The sequence below is a fragment of the Rissa tridactyla genome, chromosome 5 (assembly GCF_028500815.1).
Source record: "Rissa tridactyla isolate bRisTri1 chromosome 5, bRisTri1.patW.cur.20221130, whole genome shotgun sequence".
Classification (NCBI taxonomy): Eukaryota; Metazoa; Chordata; class Aves; order Charadriiformes; family Laridae; genus Rissa; species Rissa tridactyla.
Genome location: NC_071470.1, coordinates 57,136,011 through 57,152,713, shown reverse-complemented (window position 1 = coordinate 57,152,713; position 16,703 = coordinate 57,136,011). Strand labels below are relative to the sequence as shown.

At 42.3% G+C, this 16,703-nt stretch overlaps 1 protein-coding gene across 1 annotated transcript; it reads right to left on the bottom strand.

Annotated features, from left to right (window-relative positions):
- Window positions 1-489: 489 nt before the first annotated feature.
- LOC128910490 (cytochrome P450 2U1) lies at window positions 490-16,703 on the bottom strand. Its single transcript, XM_054203790.1, has 5 exons — window positions 16,247-16,703; window positions 9,304-9,936; window positions 5,080-5,241; window positions 3,927-4,094; window positions 490-3,502 (listed from the first exon to the last, which is right to left on the bottom strand). The coding sequence occupies exons 1-5, from the start codon at window positions 16,686-16,688 to the stop codon at window positions 3,324-3,326; spliced, it is 1,584 nt and encodes a 527-aa protein (XP_054059765.1). The 5' UTR covers window positions 16,689-16,703; the 3' UTR covers window positions 490-3,323.

The window sequence follows — 16,703 nt, the reverse complement described above, 5'->3', positions numbered from 1 at the left end:
CGCAAGGATCTCCTGCCTCTCCCTGGGCTCCCTCCAGGCCAGAGGCCCCAGCTCCCTGCCCCTCACCCCAGGCTCTCCCTGGGCACCCCCTTCCCTCCGCTCTCCCATCCCTCTACACCAGGAGTTCAACAAAACTACACCTTGACTCTGCCCACGGTTTTCTTTCCCGCCTCGTTCCTCAGACTGTGCATCTCCTCCTGGTGGCAACTCATTCACCCGTTTATCTTCCTTATCTCTACTCTTCTCCCCTTTTATTCTGAATAACAGTGTTTTTCAAACTGCACTGAGAGAATGATCAGACTCTATCATTTGCTTGTAACATGCCTGGCATTATATTTTCCCAGTATCACTTTATTCCCCCACCTCCTTCACTCCTCATCCAAAACATTTTGTAACATCTCACTCAAAAGCTTTCTTTGTAAGATGTAAAACACCGACCACCACAAGCTTAGTCAACAAGTGGAACTCGTTGAAATGACTATACAACACTTATTTGGGAATTACTTTATTAAAAATAAACTTACACTGAAGCAAAGTCTGAAGTCATTTTCAGAAATTAAATTTTCAGCATTCAGAAATAGCCATCCACTTATATAAAACATACATTTTTCAATAAGGCATTTGAGATGCTTCCTCTGCTAAAAAAAGGGAGGGGAAGAATACATTTACAAATACAAACCAAATCTGCTACCACTTTACTTAAAGTTTACCAAAGATGGCAACACATTTTTAAAACCACAAACATTTTGTTGCTTTTATGCTATTGTTTAGCTACTTTCATGGCATCCTGTGAAAATTTCAGTGCATCTGGAAGGCATGAAAGGCAGGTCTTTACTGTCATTTCCAACACCATCTTGCATTCTGGCAGACAGTGACATGGTTCCACCTTCGCACCAGTGTTTTTAGCTTGTCACACTATGCAACATTTGATTATAGGTATCATCAAAAACCGCATCTCAAAGTACTATTTGTAGAAGGATAATTTTTGAAGGATAGTTTTCAAAGATGACATTTTAAACTAAACACAGCAGGCAAAACGAGCACAAATATGTACGACTCCACATACTTTGGAATTGTGTGAATAGTGTCTTCTTTGGAATCTGTAAAAAAAAAAAAAAAACCCAACCAACTAAAGTGCTTTTCAAATGTGTCCTCATTGATTAAAAGGACAGGTATTTTATAAAAAAGTGATCAGTTGCACACCAACATCATTATGGTGCTTAAAGAGGCATTTCAACAGAAAGATAAATATTATCAGCACTTAATTTTAGCTTTGCAATTAAGCATTATCATTTTAAGAATTTCCAGACGAAAGTACACAGAGTCTATTTATTCATTGGAAAACATAAAGAAATAAGAGCTTATTACTCCAATACTGTCAACATCTAGTGCAAGTTTTCTAACATTGGTACCAAACTCTACTTTTTATTGTGCTATGCGGTTTTCAAAAATTTCATACAAAGAAAAAATTTAACATGAGCACGGGCTAACCTATAAAGTCAAAAGTTAGCCCATGTAAGAACAGGAAGTTCTCACACAAACAGCAGGGTACCTGACCAACCAAATACATCATTCAGAAATAAAGCCACTCTGTTGTTCAAAACACCTAACAGAAACCCTTAATTTAATCCAAAACAAGTATCTTACAGTCTTCGCTAGGCACTATCTGGCTTTTAAAACTTCAAGTTAAAAAGTGACAAAACCAGAGGTTAATTTAAGCTGAAGAGCTGACTCTTCTTTTACAATTTAGGTTTAGTTTCTGCTGTGGAATACCCAATTCCACTTTACAGTCAATTTCACATTCTGCTCTTGTAAACTTGGCATTAGGAGGACTGCTACTGTTCTCTAGATCTCCAATAAGGGGCGGGGGAGGAATTCCTTAGAAGAGTATATATTATTTCATCTGATACGAAATTCTGTTAGATCAAAAGGTATATAAAAGAGATTTAAGGATGACTAAGAACAATTATTTAGAAATTGTTACATGTCCTCCAAAAGATCACTTTCGATGTTTGAGAGATCTTTCAAATAAAAGGCAAGACTGACTGCCCTCTTCCAAAACACCTAAGAACAAGCTTTCCTTGGCAATTGGTTCAACAGCGCACTAAGCTTCAACAGCACTAAGATTCTGCATGTGAAGAGAGGAAGGTACTGAAACACTTAATACTGAATGAACTACAGATCTTTTTACTCCATATAGAAGATAACAGAGAAAGCCTTTATACTCAAACCTCAAGTTTGTCAGATTCCTCATGTTCCATGCCTAAATGTATAAGACCTGTATCTGTAGTGACGTATTTGAAATAAGACTCCAGTTCCCAAAACCAAACAGGTTGTGGCAGTATTGTCCACAGTGCCTGTATATGAAAAACCTGAGTGCAAGCCCCAAATTCAGGATTATGCATTTAGAGTTTTCCCCAATGAGCGGGCTGTTGGTCTCATCCAGGCTGCAACCAGAGAACAAGATGTCACTGCTGACGTGGGGAAAACAGCGAATGTGAAGTGGCAGCACAGATGTCATCTTGAATATCTGCTTGGCACCACAGAGAACAGACTTCTGTTTCTTGTTAGGGAAATCTGCTCTCATTTATACTCTGAGATAAAACATCTGCATCCAGACGCTGCACACCCCTTTCATGTTAAGAACAGGGTAATTTCAAGGATTCACTTGGCCTCCGAGCCTGGGGGTTTAGAGTTGGTAACTGATTGTTTATAGCGAGCCCTGATATAAACAGGATCCAGGAATACAGATTGATTTGATCCAATCTACACCTATGAGTTACTTGCAAGAAAGAATCCACCAAGGTTAAAAGAAGCATCATTTAGTCATTTCCCTAAAGTATTTGTTATTATTTAAGCTTAGTTATAATGTTTCTTTACACAGAAAACGCTAATAGCCTCTCATTCATTAATCCTTTTGATATTAGACGATGTCCTTCAGTCATTTGGTAAACTAAATGTTTATGTACTACTTTTACCAAAATAACAATGACTATTTGCTAAAGCATTAGCAGATGTTTTGGACCGTTCTCCCATAATTAATATTTGACAAAATGACAGTAATAGCTTATAGACAGAAGGGACAAGCCCAGCAAGTTTTAATATCAAATTGCAAACTATGCTGTCAGTTCATTTATGGAATGCAACAGCTGACAAAAAAAATCTTTTATTTCCAGAAGTGTAAATGGATCGTTCTCACTGACTATGAAAGCCTATGTGGTTGGTGTTTTTCTGTAAAGAAAGTAACAAAATAAGCTGGAAACAAAATAAAGCTGGGTTTTAAAAGTGCAGTATTTCTTTGTTTAATCTTCTTTGATGTTGTATCATTTCTTCAAAGCTATTATATTGAATGGGCATGGAGCTAAAGTTAGACCAAACCTTCCATCCATAGATGGCTTTGCAGCATTTTCAGGATACAAAAAGGTAAAACTTTGCATTAGACTTGCAAAAATTAAGAACAGCTCCATTTTTGCCAACTGCTCTCCCATGCACACACGTTTACCTAAAGAACAGTTAGAAGAGACGTGTTACTGGTTTCATACTGTTGATCCATTTGTTAACACACATGCAATTCCTATGCTACATAGTCCAAACACAGAAAGGCTCAAGCTACTATTAAGCATGAACCCTGAAGCTTTGGTCTCCTGTATTTCAGTCTAAGCCTTGCTCAGCTGTACTGCTTCATATTAACAGCACATACATCCACAGCAGAAGTATTATCAAAGGACAATTTGTAATTCCTCATTTCTGCCTGGCAACTAGAGACTTTAGGAACCCAATCTGTTTTGCAAGCCACCAACTGTAATAATAAAACAACTTCTGTACTTGGCCCTATGCACAACTTTTACATCTCACACCTCCCAGGCCCTACGCTTGAGACACCACCACCACCCCCAACCATCTACGATGGTATGTGGATATCTTACCCATTCCAAAAGGAATGAATGCCTCTTTCTTAATTAGCTGTCCATTCTCATCCAGAAATCTTGATGGTTGAAATTCATCTGGTTTCTCCCAAATGTTAGGATCTCTGTGTACTGACCACAAGTTGGGCACGATCACACTGCCCTTCGGAATAGTATATCCCTGCAGCACTTTAAACAAAAGCACAGAGACAGAGGATCTGACAAGTTGCTAGAATATAGGAGACTTATTAAAAAGACAACTAGAAGATGTCACAAAAATTATATGGATCCCTAGCTGTGGGCTGCAAATGTAGCAGCAGCTTAAGGCAAAGGTGATCTCTGCTGGCCTGCCTGGGTCAGAATCATGCAAGGCCAGAGCAGCTGGAAAGACATCAAGTTACACCAACAGCATCCTGCAGGGAAAAGGCAGCCGCAATCGTTAGAAATGCACCCTGCTGCACGGAAGCGCTGAGACGCAGTTTCCTCCTGTTCCTGTCCCGTCACAGAGCCCCGACACAATGAACATGGAGGTAAGGAAGAGGGACAGGTTTTGAACTGTTATGACAAAAAGGTTTTGAAGTGACTAATCTCATTTCAACTTGTTGCACATCACTGTCCTGCAAGCCAAAACATTTTAAAAAAGCGTATCAGTTCAGTACTGGGTTTGAAAGTCAAGTATTGCTACCTCCCATTCACTTTACCCAGTTCTCAGCTATGTTTATGAGAATGTATAGTCACCAAGACAATCTGGAAAAAGATATTTATTATTCTTTTCCGTAGATGTGGAGCTCAATGGTAGAAGCCTTTCAAGCTTTAGCAAACCGATTGCTCCGAATTGATGTTTTCAGACCTCTGTGTCAGATGACCAAAAACAACTCTGCTGTTTCAGGTGCAAAGGTGGAATCTCAGCTGCCAACTACCACTAAGCACGTTGATCAACACAAGCTGACCCCCAGAAAAGAAAGGGCTCTAAGTTAGAAAACTTCTGGATGTTAGGTCAGGCATGCTGCTTAAATAGAGGAGTATCTCAACCCCATCTACTCTCTATAAATGCCATTTTCCATGCTTGGGTTACATGTCTAACATGAGGTCTTTGTAAATTCTCACTAGATGCCCCATCAGATCTTCATGCACAAAAGAAACGCTGTATTAACAAGTCTCTACAAACGCTTACCAGCAGTTTCTGAGGCCATTCGAGGAATAGAAAGGGGAACAACTGCAGTCATCCTCTGCACTTCCATAATGGTTGCCTCTGTGAAGGGCATTTGAGCCTTGTGGGTAAGAGAGGGAACTTTGTCACGTCCTAGAACTGCTTCAATTTCTGCATGAACCTTCTCTATTCAACGGGATTCAGAAAAAAAAAAAAAAAAAAAAAAAAAAGATGTACAATATGTGAGAAGACATCATCTCAATTTCATTTGCCTATGCTTCATTGTTTACACAGATTTATCAAAAATGACTGCAAGACGTGATCCCTAGCTGAAATAACTACACCACCATAAGCCTCAAGAATGGTCTCAGTTAAGAACAAAATAACCAAGCACCATCTTGGTAACTCTCAAGAGTAAAGCTACTGAGACAACAGACATTGCTAGCACTTCGGTATTGGAAAAGTACAGGAAAAGTTCTGGTCCAGTCCCAAATGTATTCATAATCTTAGTTGAAGAGTTTAACTATACAGTAATTTGAATGGTGAAAACATCAAACTTCTGGCCTGCATTACAAAAAAAAGAACAAAAAGAGACTGCATGTAGCGTGTGCCTGACCTGACCTCTGTCGCTGGGGAAATCCAGTTCTCAGAACTGGGAAAGGTGGTAAAGAGATGGGAAAGCTTTTCATGCAGCTGCTTTAGATACTTCATTCTGGAGCAGGAATTATGGTGCTGTTACTGCAAATGTTGAAGTCATTTAACTTGTTCTTGTTTCCTACTTTCTATTCACAGAACCTAAACTCAGCTATTTCCCAGTTCCCCCAAAAGGCAGCAGCAGATGCTCCTTCCCCGACACAGCCCTTCTGCAGAGGAAAACCAAAGTTAACAAGCTTATCTCCCCTCTCGTTCACGTGAGGCACAAAGTGTCAAAGTAGTTTTTTGCCCCTTTCCTCTCACTAAAGGCTCAGCATACAAGTAATTCTCTTCCTAGAGGTTTCCAAGATGCAAGATTTGCTTCACCCATGTACAGGATGATGCGCCTTTTCTTCCAGGTAACTTGAAATCTAGATACACAGTATAAAAGACACTCTTGAAAGAGAAGACTTCAAAACTACCCTTTAATCAAAAATAATGAAAGTCAGTTTTCATTTTTTACCCTTGACATCATGAATATTTTGTGGTTGTCTTGCTTGCCTTTTCCAAGATGCAGAATCAGAATTCAGTATCAGGTTGCTGATACTCTGAGTTTCTGCCCTTTTCTCTCCTTAGCACTGATTCAACATTAAATAAAAGCTCAGTGCAAAAAAAATTTCTCTGTTTTCAGAGAAATTTCTCTGCATTCAGAAATACCGTACAAACTGTATTCCATGAAGAGTTGCTGCCACCTACTGGGTCTGCTACGAAAACAAGTTCTCAAATGAACACACAGTAAAAAATACCTCGACAGCAAGGGATGTGCTAATGGTGTGGCTCTCAAGCACCTGCTTTGTGGGGTTTTGCTATTTTTTTTAATGGCACATTATAGCCCTGTATTCAGGTGTGCACGTCCACAGTAATTTAAACGAGTAAAATTTTCAGTATTAAAAAAACAACAAAAAAAAGAGACTGTCTCATGCCAAATGTCACACCAGCATTTTACACTGAACAACATTTCTTCCAAGTTTGTAAAGGTATGTGGAACTATACAGAAAGCAGCCAAATTGCTGCTCGCATTACCAACTGCAAAAACACAGACTGTTATTTGAACTGCTCCATTACATTTCATGTATTTAAATATCTAAAAATCTCACAGATCTTCAGAACACAAAGACCAAAACCAAGTTAGGGAACAGACCAAACCAAATACTCCCCACTGCCTCCCTGTATGCATGCACACACCCACCTTTCTCTTTTTCCATGTAAAAAGCAAAACTGGCTTCCACAGACAAATACATTCTTTCTGATTTTTTTCCCCTGATAGCCCTTCATTTGCCCTTCCATATCTGCAACATTTGCTACTGCTGAAAGTTACACAATTCAGGTACTTCCTTTAGGCGTTAAGAGATATGTATTACCAGGAGAAAAAAAAAAAAAAAAAAAAAAAAGAGGCCCATAGATGACTCCCAGGCAATCATGACACATAAGGAATGGGGTGCTAGAAGTGAGAGAATCACATTGCACTGCTAAGTGACACACTCTGAACTACTGATCTTATTTATGTTGTTTGACAACAGCCACAATATAAGGAAAGGGGAAATCAAAGATAGGCAACACAACTGTTAGAGATCAGCAGAAGAGAGAAAACTGACTAGCACATGCATGTACGGTACCAGGCAGTAGGAAAAGGGGTTTAAAAAAAAAACAAACAAACACAAAACTCTTCTAAATCTCATTTGTGTAATTTAGAACATATCTAATTCATGTAACTGCATATCAAGTCAAGCAGTGATAACACACGACCACTAAAAATAAAAGAATAAGCCTATGCAATAAAATTTTATTTTACATTTGTCCCCAGTGGACTCTCTCTCCCATATACTGAACTGATGCCCTATTTTGAAAGCTTTGCCCAACAATTTGTTTGGTTTTTTGCAATAAACTACGATCTTGACCTATTTAAAGAGATTACTCCAGACAGACAGGTGCTGTAAACAAGTACCTATTTGCTTATTTGCAAAATAGCTGCAGCACATGAAAACTTCAAAATCTCAAATACTTGATAAAAGTATTCCAGGTTTATATTGTTCTTAGAGACCTTAGCAAGAAGTCTGTGCAAAGCAGCGGTCTCTTGGGGAAATGTTTCACTACTATAAACTGAGGTAGAATTACCAAAGTAGACTCTGTCCATCCTGTCAAGGTTTCCAGTCCACACATACTTGACAATCTTTCCAGTGGAAATCAGTTGCTATGGAGGACATTAGGAGAAGCTGATGATAAATTAATAAATCAATTGCTTTGTTCTTCTTAAATTCAACCATCTAAATTTGCTAAATAGTACTAATGAAAATGCTGGCTTTGCAACCACATGTATTGTAAAAAGACAACCACATGTACTCTAACAAGACTCAGCATAGAGAAATATTTAACCAAAATTAATTTTAAGTCTTCGGTGATGGAAACTTATCCTAAGAAGTCCTGAAGTGCAACTCTAGCAAGTACTATTTTAATATTGTATCCTCCCCAGCACCACTGGTATTTTTTATATCCACAAAAACCTACAAGTCATTCTCTAGAACTCTGTCACAAATAGTAATCGGACCACAGCACCATTGAATAATTTGGGTTGCAAGGAACCTCCGGAGTTCATCTGATCTAAACCCTTACTCAAAGCAAAGTTATCTTCCAAGTTAGATCCAATTCTGAAGGTAGATCAGACCACTCAGGGTCATACCCCACTGAGTTTTGAATACACCCACAATCAAAGATTCTGCTAACTCTCGGGTCAATCTGTTGCAACCCTTGCTATCTTCACAGGGAATTTTTTTTCCTAGTATCTGATCAGAATTTTCTTGTTGTAGACTGTCTGCTGCTTCTCTTCCCTCCACTGCACACCTCAGAGGAGATGGTCTCCATCTCCTTAGCATCTTCTCATCAGGTAGTTGTAGACAGCATAAGGTCTCCCCGCAGTCATCTTTCCCTAACACTGAACTTCTGCCTCTCCTCAGGGGCCACATGCTTCACGTGATTTTCCTCCCCCCACCATCACCAGCAACCTACCCAACTGCCATGACCGTTCAAGACTGATGGGGAAAGGCCTTGCAATGACATCGAGCAGCTGGTGTCATGGACTTGTGTAAGTCCAATTTGCTTAAACTGTCTCTAATTTGATCTTCCTCTACCGTGGGTAGCGCTTCACTTTCCCACATCCCTCCACTAGGGAGGCATAAAAGCAGACCTTAAAACTGAGATATGAGGTAACTCACATATCTTCTATTACTACTATAAGCCTGGAATACCACAATTGCCAAAGCTTTTGAAACACGCTGAAGTTCCCTGGAATTGCTTGGGAAAAATAAAGTTGTCCCAAAACAGAAGAAATGTGTAGACTAAAAGGCAATTTAGATAGTTACTATATAGCACTAACCTAGAGATCATCATAGCAGAGCAGGATAGATGTCTGATTACATATTAACTTTTCAAATTACATGTACACATGTACTATTTGCACTCCAAATGACTTCTCTACTGCTGCTGTTTCCTTCTGTTTCTGAACATTCGTCTAGAGCTTTACAGTTTGGAATAAAACACCTAGAATAAAAATAGCCTTACCTTGTACTTCTGGGTAAAGAGACATGTAGAGCAAGCACCACAGTAATGTGTTGGAAGTAGTGTCTGTGCCTGCGATGAAGAGGTCACCAATGATAAAAAATAGGTAGTCTTCATTAAAACTGCTCTCCTTGTTGTTCTTTTCTTCTTCCGCATGGATGAAGTACATATCAATGAAGTCCCTGGGATTTGCTGTATCCAGTGTGTCCCTGTGCTGTGCAATTATTTTCTTTAGAAAAGCAGTAATATCTAATTCTGTTTTCCTAAGTTCCCGGAAAGGCCCAAAGGGAAGGTAGTACAGCCAAGGGCAGATATTGACCAGGATCATATAGCTGTTCACACTTAGCTCTAGTGCACGGGCCATGTTCTTCAGCATCGTCTTGAACTCAACATCTTCGTAGTTAAAACGCTTGCCAAAGGCCATGGAACAGATAACATTGGACACTGCATTGCGAATGATTGGAAAGGGATTAAATGAATCCTTTCCATGCTTCAACATTTCCTCCTTTATAAACTTCAGTTCCTCAATGATTTTAGGCTCTAAGCTGTGTCTTCCTACTCCAAAATGACGCAGTGTTGAGAGAGAGAATTTCCTCTGTTGCTTCCAGACAGGGCCATAAGGTGCAAAAATAACACCTGGAAGAGAAAGGGAGAGTCTGAAACCAAAATGCTCTATTTTCGAGACGAAATAGAGAGGCCTGCAACACAAGAGCCAGAAGAGAAGGAAACAATACATAGCAAATCTATCCCAAGCACTAGGAGCTAAAGAACACAAGCTTCTTTGTAACAGCTTAGGGAAATCCTGTCCCTCCTTTTCCCAACCAGTGAAATGAATATAACAGTTACATCAGTATTAGTCTTTGCAAGACACTAATGGATAGAGAAAAGGTACTGTAGATGCCTTAGTACAAATAATAACAATTTTGTAGGAACTGTTACTCTGGGACATATATTTACTATAGCCTTTTCTCCTTAATGTCCCGAGACTCGAATTCCTTCAGGGAGGCAGAACAGACGATACTGCAACACAAACCAGTTTGCGTTTCTTTTCCCCTTCACATTACACAAACTTCTCAATACTGTTTGCATGTGTACATATTTCTATCACAAGCAAGGTTTTTCTTTAACTTATAATCAAAATGCAGGATATGCATGCTGCAAACAAACTGGGAAGGTGAAGACAGGTTCAGAGACACTTGGCAAAAACCTGCTTGATTTGCATCTCAACAGTTTTGATGCCTCTAGGCACGTAGGTGTTCTGCATGATTGTGTCATTATGAAACACCACTTAAATTAAATCCCTTAGTTTCGAGTATAAGTATTACTCACTTGCAAACAGAAACATCTCTTTTGTTGAATTAACAGACCGCCCAAAAGATATCCCAAGATATCTCAGCGTAACAAAATACACAACCTGCTATTTCTAATGTACTCCGTGGTTAACCTGAGAAAGTTTAAAGTTATCAAAACACAGGCTACTTCTGCTTTTGTTCTTCTAGTAAAGTGACACCAGGTGGTTTTTTTTCTGGGAAAAAAAAAAGTCACTTTATAAAAGCAACATCCACTCTTCCGTCAACTGCAAATCTTTATGTCAAATTTAAAAGAAAGAGAAACAGTCATAAGAAATTAGCAACAGAAAGGTACACCGTGTTTCAATACTTAACACTACCTACATTTCTATTTCAACTTAACGTTCATAGCCCCTAATGCAAAAAGGAGAATAAACAAGTAAGAGATCCATAATAGCTAGAAACAGAAATCTGCAGACATGTAAATGAGATAACTGTAAGCAGAAGGGTCTACAATCCCAAAGGTATAAATAGTTTGGTGCAACATAAAGCTGGTAAACTTTCTAGCCAGATTTTCTGATTACATTATCTACTCATAGAAGGGATGACAGACCAAAGAATACAAACGCATGACCTAGCTTCAAAAGCCCTAACCAAAATAAGCATAACATTATGAAGAGTCAGAACAAGCTGAGAATCAGCTGAACTTCATCTTCTCTGCATGAAGACACTTGTTAGGAAATCTATTCAAATATCTGCTCCCTGGCACTTCAAAAAGAGAACAAAAAACTTTTCAGATTCCCTTTCTCAAGTGATGTTTCCTGGTAGCGCTGGTGTCCTCAAGTAGGGTAGGTAAAAAAAGGGGCTTATTTGGGTCTGAATTTGGCCAAGAAGCTACTTGGGGTTTCAGGGTTTGTGACTGGAGAAGAAATGTGGATTTCTTGGAACAAAACAATGTTATCACTATTTCTATCCCACAACAAGTATCTCCAAAACAAACTATAGATGCACAGTCTCTTCCCCTTTCTGTCATTAAGAAAATTAGTTTTAGGATCCAAACACCTTCATAAAAAAAAACCAGACCTACTGTCTTGAATGTAAAAAAGACGCTCCCGACCACACAGGAAGGCTAACACCACTGACAAATGTCCCTGCACTCAGAGAGTCCCTCCAGCAGTCCTGCACAGGGCATGGCTGCATGGCATTATGTCCTCTGGAGTCCCGAAACCCCAAACTACTGCAGAATACTAATAATTGATTTGCAAATTGGGAAAGAATAACATAGTAGACAGGGTAAGGACGAAGAAGAGCAAATAACAGAGATAAGAGAAGAAAGAAAACTGCGAACTGGATCACTGTCAGGCAGTAATAATGGAATCGTACTTAATCTCTGTGTGACATGAAAAGTCAACATATCCAGCACAGACAACTGTATTCCTAAAAAAACTCAAAACAACAACAAACAAAACAAACAAAAAACCCAAAAACAAAATAAAACAAAACCCCTGAAGAAAATACAATAAAAAATTCCAAAGCAACAAGAACCCAGAATAATCAGGACTTCACGCTCATAACAGAGGGCTAATTTCTATGAACTGATAATGAAAATCTTTCAATACAACCAACAAAGCAACACACACACAAAAAACCAAAAAGTTTTTACTTGAAAAATTCAAATCCTTATGAGAAGCAAGTTCTGGCAAAGGCTAACTCCCACCCCGCCAGTTTCTCATTGGTAGCTTTAGTGTTGCTGCAATACTGGGAACACTGACAAATGCAGAATTCACAACATTTAATGACATTTGATGTCTGTATTGTCTATTGTCCACATCTGGATGTGCACAGGGCAGGATTATAACGGCAGATGACCACTCAGACTCCACACGCTCTATGGACTGAGTCTTTGCTACCTCTCATAGCTATAGAATACAAAAATGCTTTACTAAACCAAAAATGCCAAAACCTACTCTTTCTCACCAATGTAGTATTTCTCCTTCCACAGGTGTATGTGTAGAAGCCTGCAGGTAAGAACTGACCTCTGCCTTCTCCCTTCTCACCGCACTTCCCACCCAGCCAAGAAGGCCTCCCTTCATGTTGTTGAAATGCAGAATTTGCCATTTCTGATACTTGTACTTGCTCTCCCCTGGGCACAATATTTAATTTGCGTCTTACAGGCAATAGAGCCACACACAGTTGAGATAAGACCCTCTTTTCTCCATAACATACCCTGCAGGTCGGCTTAGAGTAAAGACAAAACTATGACAGAAAACGTAGCTTAAAAGAAAATAGCCCCACAAGTTTACACCAGGTAGTTTGTTTACAGAACAAAATTCTATGAATCTGAAATGGATGCTTACTGACTCAATGCGTCCCGGCGTTGTAGTACCCAAGTCATGAGTGGTAGATCAGAGGTTACATAATCATCCTGCTTCTATCAATTCCTTTCCTAGTTTCCTACGAACACAACTGTCACTGCCCTGATCCTTGGCAACGTCTCACCCACGAACTCCTGAAACTAAGCACGGGAGGCTCACAGACCAAACGTAAGAGGCTACCAGTTTGAGTATTGTAACCCATCCACCTCCTCCATGAACCACACAAAAAGAAACACGTTAGCCCAGAGCTTTCATAGACTCATAGAACAGTTAGAGTTGGAAGGGACCTTAAAGATCATCTATTTCCAACCCCCCTGCCATGGGCAGGGACACCTCCCACTAGACCAGGGTGCTCAAAGCGCCATCCAGCCTGGCCTTGAACACTTCCAGGGATGGGGAATATCTGAAAACTGAGGTTAGAAATTTACACTGTACCTACACCATAAAAAAAACCCAGAACACCAAAACCAAAACACAAAGCTTTCAGAAAACACGTATTTCTCATATCTTACCCCACAGGTTCTGCAGCAACTGCCTTCCCAGTAGCACAAAGGCAGCATTGCAGAGGTTCGGTCGTCTCCTACATGCCACCACTACACCCAGGTCAGCCCACTGAGAGCAGCGGTGACTTCCAGTGGCTTTTGGAGACCCTCCTCACACAGGGGCCAAGCAGGCCCTGCTGCCTGCATTCACTTACTCTTCCCTTTTCCCTGTTTCCCTTTTCAGAACATGCTACCCCTGTGGTGCATTCTACAATACCCTCACATCTGCGGCAATTCAACTTGCGCCAGCAAACGCAAGCTCGGTACATTCCACAGTCAACTGGGCAGCCCTCATTTAACAGTCCCCCCTGCCTGGGTGCAGCTCTGGTGACCTTCCAGATAAAACTAAATGTAAAGCAACATAATGTCCCTGCCGCAGTGCAGAACAGTCAGGCACAGTCCCCGCACTTGGCCGCAGCACACTCCGGGCAACAGGCTCCTGACACTTTTAACTTGAAAAGTCAAAAGTGTCACGAGTGGTGCTCCCCAAGGTTTGGTATTGGGGCCAGTTCTCTTTAATATCTTTATCAATGATCTGGATGAGGGGATTGAGTGCGCCCTCAGTAAGTTTGCAGATGACACCAAGTTGGGTGGGACTGTCAACCTGTTTGAGGACAGAAAGGCGTTGCAGAGGGATCTGGACAGGCTGGATTGATGGGCCGAGGCCAATGGTATGAGATTCAACAAGGCCAAGTGCTGTGTCCTGCACTTGGGTCACAACAACCCCATGCAGCACTATGGGACTGGGGAAGAGTGGCTGGAGAGCTGCCTGCCGGGAAAGGACCTCGGGGTGTTGTTCGACTGCAGGCTGAGTATGAGCCAGCAGCGTGCCCAGGTGGCCAAGAAGGCCAACAGCATCCTGGCCTGTATCAGGAACAGTGAGGTGAGTAGGACTAGGGAAGTGATCACCCCCTGTACTCAGCACTGGTGAGGCCCCACCTCGAGTACTGTGTTCGGTTTTGGGTCCCTCACCATAAAAAAGACATTGAGGTGCTGGAGGGTGTCCAGAGAAGGGCAATGAAGCTGGTGAGGGGTCTGGAGAACAAGGCTGAGGGAGCTGGGGTTGTTTATGATGGAGAAAAGGAGGCTGAGGGGAGACCTTATTGCTCTCTACAACTACCTGAAAGGAGGCTGTAGAGAGGTGGGGGTCGGTCTCTTCTCCCAAGTAACAAGTGATAGGACAAGAGGAAACAGCCTCAAGTTGTGCCAGGGGAGGTTTAGACTTGATATTAGGAAAAATTTTTACACTGAAAGGGTTATCAAGCATTGGAACAGGCTGCCCAGGGAAGTGGTTGTGGCACCATCCCTGGAGGGATTTAAAAGATGGGTACACATAGTGCTTCGAGATATGGTTTAGTGATGGTTTTTGTCAGAGTTACGTTGACGATGGTTGGACCAGATGATCTGAAAGGTCCCTTCCAACCTAGGTGATTCTATGATTCTATGACTCCCCTGGAGCATCCAGCCGTGGAAGCTGCTAGCTGTCCTGGCTGCTCTTGTGTCACCGTGTTCAAAAAAGTCTAACAGAGAACATACAAAATTCACAGCAATCAAGGAAAAATAAATCCACTGTGAGCCTGAACATGCAGTTTTATAGCACCGCTAAAATTGATCTAATGTCTAAGTGCTCTTCCCCTTTCCTCCCCCAGTCCTTGCTAAATGTACTGTACCTAAAAACATTCATACACTATAACAACAACTACATGACAGTGAGATCTGTCTCAGACCAATATCATTAAACCAGTATCATTAACCTTTTATTTCTTTTATTCTTTAAACCAATTACAGCAATGGCACCTGATTGCTTTTTATTAAACACGATCTAGGTCCCTCGCTTTCCTCTTATCTTTGCTGGGGTAATTCTGGTACAGTAAGAAATTGAAGATAAAAAGTTTCAGGCACTTAACCAATAGATTTCTCTGGCCTCCGGGGGGAAAAAAAAAAAAAAAGACAAACAAGTTTCACAAGACCGTTAGCACATGCACACCGTTAGCACATTAACAAGCCTCCTGGGCCAGCCCTCCTAAACTGAAAGAGGAAAAGTAGTTTTCCACAAACACCGAGATCTGTAACAGACCTAAAGACTAAACGTGAAGAAATTCTAACTGTGGTACAGCCATCACGCGTCTGAACTCCCAAAGCCCTTTTGGTTTTTGTTGAAAGCTAGTAAACTCTCCTCTGACCTATTAAAAACAAACAAACAAAAAAAAACCAAACCAAACTAAAAAAAACCAAAACAAACAGATGTGCTCAGTAAGTTCTGACAAGCAGAATAAGGCACGGGGCAGCGCACAGGTACTTCGTACCGCTGCCGAAGCACTCGAAATTTCTTCCGATACAGCTAAAATCAGAAAGCCCCTCGGTGACAGACCGGCTGTTGCTAAAAATCCCTGCACAAACGCCATTCGCTTTACCGCAAGCGGAGGGAAAGGGACGAGGCATCTCGGCGCCGGCGATGTGGCCCGTGGCACACGCGGCGGGGATGCTGCGAGTCACCCTTTTCTGCCACCAGCAGGGCAAGGGACACGCACCGCTAGCGGAGAAACAAGCAGACGGCCCAGCCCGCCATCCACGGCACTGAACTCATCCATTTCGGCGCGGCGGCCACCAACCCCCCAGTAGCTCCCGCTCGACATCCTCGCCGAGCGCCGCCCGCCCCGGCAGCCCAGGCAGGCCCAGCAGCCCGCCAGCCCCCCCGGCAGCCGGGGCGGGCCCAGGCCCGTGGGGAGCCCCCCCTTACCCTTCTTGCGGGTGATCATGAGGACGATGGGGACGGAGGGCCGGTCGCTGAACACCTCCGCCTTCTGCACCAGCGCCTCCCGCACCGCCCCGAAGGTGTTGAGGACGATGAAGGGGCGGCTGCCCACGAAGAGGCGGAAGACGCTGCCGTACATCTTGGTGAGGCCGGTGAGGAAGACGTGAGGGGAGAAGGCGGGGGAGCCCCGGCCGCCGCCCCGCACCTCCACCGCCCACCGCCTCAGCAGCGGCGGCGGCAGCAGGGCGAAGGCGAAGTTGCCCACCAGCGGCCAGGGCGCCGGGCCCGGCGGCAGCCCCGGCAGCGCCCGCCGCCGCCCCCGCAGCAGCCAGTAGCAGCCCAGCCAGCACAGGGCCGCCAGCAGCAGCTCGGTGGCGGTGGGTGCCCGCAGCAGCCACGTCCACCCGCCCGTGTCGGCCGCCGCCATCCCCTCAGGTGGCGC

Coding starts and splice junctions, on each gene's coding strand:
- LOC128910490 (XM_054203790.1), bottom strand. CDS start 16,688: ATGGCGGCGGCCGACACGGGCGGGTGGACGTGGCTGCTGCGGGCACCC. Junction 4,095..5,079: donor AATGGCCTCAGAAACTGCTG/GTAAGCGTTTGT, acceptor TTTTGTTTAAAG/TGCTGCAGGGATATACTATT. Junction 3,503..3,926: donor ATTCATTCCTTTTGGAATGG/GTAAGATATCCA, acceptor ACTGTTCTTTAG/GTAAACGTGTGTGCATGGGA.